Here is a 9,472-nt window from a genome sequence, read left to right as displayed (position 1 = left end):
GGGAGGGCGGAGGGATGGGTTGCCCAGTCCTTTGTTTGTCACACGCGCAGAGGGCATGTCGTGAAAACTAGTATTTGGTTTGAGCGTCACCTTTAATACTGCGCTTCAACTTTAATAGCACAGCTACCCCTTTAAATGAGGTCTTGAGCTACCCGTAAGAGTACCCGTCCCTCCCTCTCCGGTCGACTGAGGACGCGGTCATAACTCTTTCAATCACAGTTCTCTACGCAGATGTGACTCATGGATTGAGACGCCTCATGCGCGCCATTCGCCGTAACAAAGTCCATGGCATACCTGTTTGGATATTAGTTTAGCATGATATATCGTCTTTTATTCTACGTTAACTCCACCAATCATGTCCCGCAAGGGGAGGAGTTGTGACGTCAGAGGGGCTGTTGCAGCTCGCGGTGGTGTAACGTAAGCCGAAGAGGCTGTGGATGTCGACAAACTAAATGTCTGGTAGGGGGCGCTCGTTGTCATGTACGCGCTGTGTAGCGCTCGCTCTGCTAGCTGAGCCGTCAGTACGAGACTACGCGAGTGAGAGAGCGGCACTGAGGAACAGTATGTAGTGCTTGGCAATGGGAGCGGGAGGCCGGAGTTGTGTTATATTTCCACGAAGGATGTGATTGTGGTTTAAAAACATGAAGTGTGTACAACAATGGACGTTACACCCTAACCTTGGCTTGTGTCTGCTAGTGTTCATAGCGCTCAGCCATATAGAATATTCTGTCGCCTGTCCAAAGGATTGTTTTTGTCCCCAGCACAGTAATAATGTGTACTGTTCACGGAAACGTTTACCGGCTATTCCAATGGGAATTCCGTTCAACACAGTGGAGCTCAACCTAAACGAGAATGAATTTGAAAACCAAGTTCTCTCACGGAGGAATTTTACAAATTTGAATAGTTTAGAAAATTTGTACTTGAGTAACTGTGGAATCAAAACGATCACTTTGGATACATTCAAGGAACTAAAGAAGCTCAAATGGTTGGACATTAGCAAGAATAATATCGAGTTCATCGCCGACTTCACATTCCGTGGCCTAGATCTGGAGCATTTATTTATGAACGACAACCCTGGGATCCAGCTGTCTAACAAGGCGTTTGATGGGCTGTCATCTCGGGGGTTGTACATGCACAGGTGTGCCCTGGTCAATCTGTCCAAGGAGGTGCTGCGCCCTCTAGATGGGACACTTTTGGCGTTATGGTTGGATGAAAATAAATTTGAACAGTTTCCTTTTTCGTGGCTACAACAATTTAATCTGAGCCATCTTAGGCTCGGAAACAACCCGTTCCATTGTAACTGTGAGTTAACATGGCTCTACAGATATTACACAGGTAACCCATCTGTGTTTTCAGGCGGGGTGGTGCCATCGTGTAGCTCACCAATGCTCAACAGAGGAAAAATGTTCACCCAGCTCAAAGCTGAGGACTTTCGGTGTGAGCTGCCGACGTTCAAAAACGTGGATGCACTGTTTGAAGTAGATCTTGGTAAACTTTCCTGCACTGCTAGTGGTGACCCCACACCGTCCGTCTTCTGGGTGCGTCCAGATGGCACCACGGAGACATTCTACCCTCCCACTGAGGACGACGTCAGGGACAACGAAGGCATCATGTACGTGACAGACCTTCACCTAAAGGACAGCTCTTTATTCAAATGCGTTGCCAGCAACCCGGCAGGAAATGTAACATTCACCCTCAACGTTGCTTGGCCACCCGAAAAACCCACCTCCACAGGGGTAGCAGTCCAGCACCCCTCCTCAGCCACCGTGCTCCCGATCAGTGACGACGCCAGGCCCAGGGTTGAGGATTCATATGGGTGGACGGCTAACAAAGCTGAAAAGAAACTGGGCGTTATGACTGACCATAACTCCGTGGAAGGTTACTTCACAATAGTAGATATAGTAGGCGCGGTCGTTGGAACATTCCTCTTAACGCTACTGGTATGTGTGGTAGTGTTCCATTTTTATTACAAAAGAAGAGAACGCTTAAAGTACGAGGAAGCACAGGTGAGAAACGATAAAAAACGCAGCCCAAACAATTTATATAACTATATGGCTGAACCTGACGAGAACTGTTTGAAAATGATAAACCATTCAAACGATACGAGTATTCCAAGCTGAGGACTGTAATGGATGTTTAGTTGACACACGCCGAGGTCCGCCGGAGCGGACCGAGAAATTCCGGAAACAATGACCAGGGTAGTGGTCAGTTCGAAACAGTCCTTTCAAGCCCTGAGAAGATTAAAGGCTGCGGAATAACAAGGGCTTGAGGTGGATTTTCAGGAGGGCAATTATTCTTGTTGGAGAAAGAAAGATTTATTTTTCTACAAAGGAAATCGTTTCGCAGAGATTATCAATGTTCAAGTTTTGGCTTAATCGAGCAAGAAAAAAGTAAACTAGCCCCGGATAGACAGAAGCTTGGTATGGGAGGTATGATGTTAGTGTTGATGTTGGTGTTGATGTTTGTGGATGGTACAGCCTCTACCTTTCGTGTCTTCACGCCGGGACAAAACACTGTCAACATGCGTTTAAGTGCTTTGTCCCCCCACAATGTACCGACAGCGAGTAGCTGTGAGTCTCTACCTATGTCCCATGTTGGAAGAATTCTCATAATTACTGAACAAATACTACTCGTGGATTGCTTTCATTCTGAAGTGCTGGGAAAATGCTCTTTGTGAAAAGTATATGGCTTGAATATGTGATATTGTGTGTTCTGGCGTCTTGCAGTTCGTTTTGAGTGGACGCGAGGAAATGTATGTGGTGTTCATCCGGGACGTCACCCATCGTCTCGACAGGGCGGGGTTGCCCCTCCCTTGTGGACGTTTACGTGGCAACATCATTAGTGACTTCATTCAACGCGACCATGACATGTGAGGACATTGCGGTGACGTAACGTTGCGGAGTATGGAGGCCTTCTGTACGGCTCGCTATGTAAATATTTAGGTACATGTTGGTCTCGCCTTGTCAATGGCTTCCCTTCTATAAGTCTTTGCATTAGATGATGGCTTGCCAAGAGCAAACAGCAAACCCATAATTAATAATTATTGACTTTTGAGCTATTAGTAATTATTGATTTTCAACACAATTATTTATTGATTTTCGAACAATTATCAGTGCATTGTTAGATGATAGTGCTGGCTGAAGAAATTATTGATAATTTTCGCTCATTTCTATGATAACCAATTACAGAAAGATTTTAACTCAAATATACATGTTCAAACGTCATCTATTATTACCATACAACTTAATGGAAGTTTTTATTTACTACACATAACGGCTCTTCCATAGATAGTCTCACGCCGTTATCAACCTGGAGTAAACATATTAATTATCCATAATTTTCCAATATTTGATATGTCATAATTTATCTGCACTTTTAGATTCTAATGTAAATTTTGGAAATGTTTGAATATGTGTTTAGATGTGAAATGATATTGCAAAGTAATGTTAAAGACATCAGTTGCCTTTTTCATGCGGCTATTCTATTTGGTAGTACGGCAGCCGCCAATATTTTCCGTGGAAATTTCATTTCACGTTAATCTTTAGCGTTAATGAAACAAACAGAAAGTGATATCCTTCTGTCTGAATGTAAAGAATCTGTTTCGAAAATTCAATATCTTTATGACTGTCGACTTCATTAAAGTCAATCTCGGCTAACCAGCAATTACCGTATGTCAATAGATACGTCACCAGTTAGAATCAGTGTTTACTCCAGGTAAAAAAAAAGAATCAAATGCCGAGACTGATGTCGAAGGCAAATATTTCAAGCTGCAATTAAATGAGAATGTTTTTACAGATGATCTTGGCAGGCCATCCCAAGGTCTAAACTCTGTCTCCCCCAGTTCTGAAAGCGTTACTAGGGTACTTTACCAATTGTACACCCATAAACACATTTCAACTCACAAATTCTTGGAAATTCAATTTGCTTTTGTGCCATAAAAATCGACGCTCTATTTAGCCAGCAAATCATCGAAGTGGTAATCGTTTGAAATGTTTGAACTAGCGTGAGATCGATCATTCTTTTCTAGTAGCAATGTACGTGTTTTGTAAGACGAGGATTCAGGGTTAGCTAGTGGTTTACAGGCTGGGAAACCGATAGAAATAGATACAAATAATGTGTCGTTCGTTGCCATGGAAACAGATTTCATTATATTGGACCGTGCTTAGAAACCATACTCCTGCAGGAATCGGTTCATAATGGTAAAAGGACTATTGATTTTGACAATATGAAATAAGGACAGTATATTAAAAGACCCTTGACAACAGTAGTTTGGCCTATGTTATTCACGCGAACGCATGGAATAAACATCCTGCTGTGGCCATAAGGTTTAAAAAATGTGATTTTAAAATCTATTGACCATTGTTCAATTGCAATGAGTCATACATACTAGTGATGTTATACATAAATGTGTCATTCTCCATGAAAAGCCAGGTAAATTAGCGACAGTGAAAATGCGTATTTTCTATGTGAAAGAAGTTTCACAGAATAATTTCTGTCAATCAACTTAATACAAGTTGAATTTTGGACCAGTTCATGTACAAACTGTTCAAAACGTAACATGTTTGTGACAGTGACTCGTGTTCCTATAGTATCCTTTCTCATCTTGAATCGTTTGGCCAATTGCATGTGTGCGTTTCTTGAAAGACAGAAACTTGGAATGATAAGCGTTATACAAGAGTGTACCTTTCCTCGGGGTATGCTTTCTTATCACGGCCCACCGCGTATGTATTATATCCTCATGCTCACTAAATCAGTGTTATATATATTTGTCATTGTACATATTCGTCATAATTATTACCTGTAAATACAAATTTTTATTAAGATAAACTTGTGTTCAAACTTTTAATTGTCGTTCTTCAAGTCACTCAGTTTTCTGTATCTCAGAATTTAGAAAGTGGATTTTATTCGGAACCAGAATTGAAACAATATGTAATTGTTCATTTAGTATATTTAAATTGTAATTCTCCCATTTCATTCAATACACTAATACTACATAGGAAAAAACCCAAGGTGGTATCTTTGTTAAAGAATACAAAAGACATTGTAAATTACATATCAATATATTTCTTATAACACATACGTACATTAGTCTGACAGATTGTTTAGCGCGATAGGAACATTTACTAAATGTGTCTCCAGTTCCAGTTAAGATCGATCCTCTATCGAGCGTTTTATCTTCCTGAATCAGTTCATAGTGCGAATTTCATAAGTGCACATGTGATGCATGAGAAACTGTGTTCAGATCTGATGAGTATATACCGAATTGACCTCTGATTCACACCGAAACAAGACGCAATTGATGTAATTGCACATGAATATGCAATGACCCTGTTAAGTGTGTTGGACCAATTACCCAATACAGTGGAGATGTCTTGTTGGACGTAGAGCTGCATCAGTCGGCGAGCTCATGAACTTTCTATCTTGTGTCGTATGAAAACTCTATTACGCTACTCTGCTAGTCATTAACAATCCCCACCCACACGACCTCATATCCGTATTCTATATCATATACAGTTGAAACCACATGCCCAGAAAGAGTATTATGATTTCAGAATAAAATCAAAACCATTTAAACCAGCTGTTTCATTGTAGAGGTGCAAAAAACACCAAGCCTTTGTTTACAAAATTTGATCTTTTCCAGAATGACGCTTATTTTCAAAAGCTTCACCGTGGCTATGCTATGTAAACAAACACTGAAAGTGCACCAGGCATCGTTACCGAAGCGGTATTCTTAACTCTATTATTTTCACAACGTTGCCTCGAGGGATGTTTTAATTACCAGGACAGTGAAGGTTTAATCCTCGGATCCATACTGTACAAAGCCCCGAGCTTTAGTGGGTTGCATCTTGTGTCTGAAGGCCTAGCTTCATCGTGTGAACGTTTGAACTTTCTAGATCCAGGCCATCCACCTCCATCAGAGGGCATCATCGGAATCACACGAGATTCACATCCGGTCTCTGTGCTTGTCTCTTTAACATCGTCATTTTCCTCCTCCCATTCACGTTCAGTAACTACTGAGAAACTGCGGCAGTAATTTCCAGTAGTAATGACAGTTGTCTGTCTGCCGTCAATCTCTGTGACATCATTAATCCGCTCCGACTCCAAACAGTGCCAAACCAGGCCAAGCTTTTGTTTGACATTTTTGGGGTTGGGAGTTCCTGTGTAGTACACATTGCACCTCGTTAACCAACCTCTGCGGTAGTCTTATGGCAATGTGGCGTAATAAACTGACCTTATCACAGCAGTACTCGCTGCACGTTTCACCACATCTCCAGGCAATGCCAGAGTACTTGTGTGCCAGCAGAACCACCTCTATTCCCACCACCTGTCAAGATTAGCCAGTCAATTATACCCACCACTCGGCATGCAATAATTACCGATGCTTATCTCTAGTCTCCACATACTGATTGTTCCATTTAAGTAGTTTCCTTCTATTGTTATGAGTCAGAAATAATCGACCCTTACCACCCACACGCTGGATGGGAATGGGATACTCTTTCACCTTATCACCCTCCTGAAACCGTATTACAGGGATAATTCTACCCTTATCGCTCCTAATAACCCCTTTCTGACTAGCCGAAGTCATCTGCGTCCGTCCATCCACTGAAGGCTTATCTCATTCTTTTCATCGTGAAACGGAATACATTTACTATTTTTGTCCCCCCTCTCCCACCTTCTTTCCTCCTTTATATGCTTGTTTTCATTCAGCGAGCAGTAGGAGTCTATAAATCCGTCCAAATGTTTATATCATCTCATAAAATGTTACAACCTGTTCCCCTGGGAGGGTTATCATTGCACGAATATTGTAATATCATAACACTTGTTTGTGTTTGTACAAACACTAATATGTTAATATCAATATTTGTATAGGATCTCACGAATGTTAAAGCGAGTTGATGTCACGCTATTAATCATAATCTCAAAAGTGATATCGGCAGAGCTAACACTGGAGTTCGTGTTTAGATTTGTCGGAGACAGAACAGTAAAGCTATGCGATCAGCTCTGTGATATTTATTTATTATGATATTAATTATTTTGCTGATATTCTTTATTCCGGTATAAAATGGCCATCCAAGTAAAATCCAATATTTTGCAAATTCCATTAATCCGTATGTATCTAGTTGCCCAGCGTGACGTTCTACGCTGTTTAATGATTCATGAAAATAGAATATGATACAAGGGAGATAGGACAGCACAGCAGGGAGAGTATGCAAATGGTGAAGATATTACATTATTCAAGACATGACTAACATAGAGTTTCCCAGAGGAGAACAAAAACCAAGACGATCTTACAACTGAATACCGTTTTGATATAATATGTCCTGCTAGCCAACTTGCCTCTTGTTCCTTCATGCAGATATTTGAACCCTCAAACAGTGAGGATGAAGAAAATTTGTGCTCAAAAACAGTACACACGAAGCATAAACAATAGCGTCATGCTGTGAGAAACTATTACGACAACACATAACTGCAAATGGTTTGAGCGCGGGTTTTATAAAACTGAAATACGTCATAAGATGTGTGGGAATAACGTGATATACGCTGACTGTTGTATACCAGGTATATACTTTGAAGTTGTCTCAGTAATATATCCCTGGAAGCCTTTGATATGAATGCATGTTCTATTGTTATTGTTATAATTATCATCGTTATTATTCTTACTGCTACATCACCTAAAACACTTCGTATACCGTTACTACATGTACTTTTATTGCTGTTGCTGCTGCTGCTGTTGCTACTACTACTGCTACTACTGTTTTTACTAAAGCATGGCTTTGCGATGCTCATGATAAACTCGCCCTGATATACCAAATTACTTACTGAAACATTCATTAACCTCAGATTTTCACAATCAGTAACATCAGAGGTCAGCAAAGGTGAAATATATCAAATTTTGATATAACTGTTCCTCTTGGTATTCTAGACAAAGGGATCATAATGTCAGATGTCAACCTGTATTATTCTCACGTGACCTCAAAACGGTTCATTGTCAATACCACATTCACGTCATCTCTTGGAAAATTATATGGATGATGGTTTTCTTTTCAAAGTGTTCCTCATGTTGGCTTGTATTGTTATTTGAACGCTGTGGAATCAGAAGAGAGGGGTCTATTAACATTAATACTGCTCTAATGAGTCGCTGCAAGGCGGGCTCGTTTGTAATTATCACTCGCATTTCTGTGAAACACGATCAATGCCCTTTCTGCATCTCACGCTCTGAAAATTCAAAATGGCGGAACAATGGTCTGACGTCTGCATTGCAGCAAAGGCTCATGGGATAGGGTTGTCACTGTAAACACCGCCACCTGTTATAGTTGTGATTAAGGACCTGGCTAGATATTCCTGTCTAGTTATGGAGCATGTCCCTTAGTGCCGTGGCGTGACAGTAATGGATGCTGGTATGTAGGTACTATGAACTTTCAGTAAACAATATTGCCATCTGTCCCTGTATTGTCATATCGAGGTCTTCTGTGGAGGCATCTCTTCTGTTTACGTAGATCCACTTCATGCACAAAACTAGCAACACTGTGAAAACACATACATGCACTAGAATTGCGTATTGCGTATTGCGTATTGCGTATTTGACTGTCATGGTAAGATCCGGATTACGAGATCCGGATTGAATGAATGACATCATGATCTGTTTTAACATGATCTGCTTCAGTCATATGTAATATATAAGCATAAAATTATGCATACTAATTAATTAATTAATATTCATTTATGTAATACCATGATATATCTGTTACACAATCAACTTAAAAAAATGGAACATACGCCATTCTCTCTCACAAATAGGCTCACTGGTGGGGTAGCCTAGTGGTTAAAGCGTCCGCTCGTCACGACGGGTTAGATTCCCACATGGGTTTAGTTAGTGTGTGAATTTCTGGTCTCCTCCCCCGTGATATTGCCGCATCACTGCTAAAAGCGACGTAAAACTAGAGTCACTCACAAACACGTAAGCACGATGTGACAAAATGTTTCCGGGTGTCTAATTGATTACTGGTGTCAATTAATACTTGGTGTAATTATTTGACAGTAATATTAACATTTTCATCACAACTGTAATACTTGCCTACCATCAATTAAACTGGCGCCTGGTTGTCGGATTTTAGTATTAGATGCTACATATTTTCCTCATGGTTTCCAAGTATATTTATCACTTGTACGTTTAACTGAATTTTTCATTAAGGAGTGAACTGTCTGCATCAGTTCGAAGTTGGGTTAAATTATCAGTATTTTTTTCAAATGCACTTTAATAATTAAACCGATTCAATTTTGGCATCAAATAGAGTTCATCTCTTTTCACGTTGGGCGATTGATTTATTTTGTACGATATTCTTAGCAGCACTATCTTTATCCTCTCCAACACGACATAACGGGATATATGTCAGAGCTAACGCCCCATCGCATAACAAATAGGGTTGTTTCCGTACTCCCCAGCATTGCTCAATTCATTTCATGTACCATT

At 40.6% G+C, this 9,472-nt stretch overlaps 1 protein-coding gene across 1 annotated transcript; it reads left to right on the top strand.

The window, feature by feature from the left end:
- The first annotated feature begins 282 nt into the window (after positions 1-282).
- Positions 283-4,846, top strand: LOC137265645 (leucine-rich repeat and fibronectin type-III domain-containing protein 5-like). The gene has a single exon (XM_067801079.1). It carries the CDS (start codon positions 642-644, stop codon positions 2,118-2,120), a length of 1,479 nt encoding a protein of 492 aa, XP_067657180.1. The 5' UTR covers positions 283-641; the 3' UTR covers positions 2,121-4,846.
- Positions 4,847-9,472: the final 4,626 nt, after the last annotated feature.

Source organism: Haliotis asinina, chromosome 15 (assembly GCF_037392515.1).
Source record: "Haliotis asinina isolate JCU_RB_2024 chromosome 15, JCU_Hal_asi_v2, whole genome shotgun sequence".
NCBI classification, from domain to species: domain Eukaryota; kingdom Metazoa; phylum Mollusca; class Gastropoda; order Lepetellida; family Haliotidae; genus Haliotis; species Haliotis asinina.
Note: the sequence above shows the minus strand (reverse complement) of the source record. Positions and strands in the feature narration are given on the sequence as shown.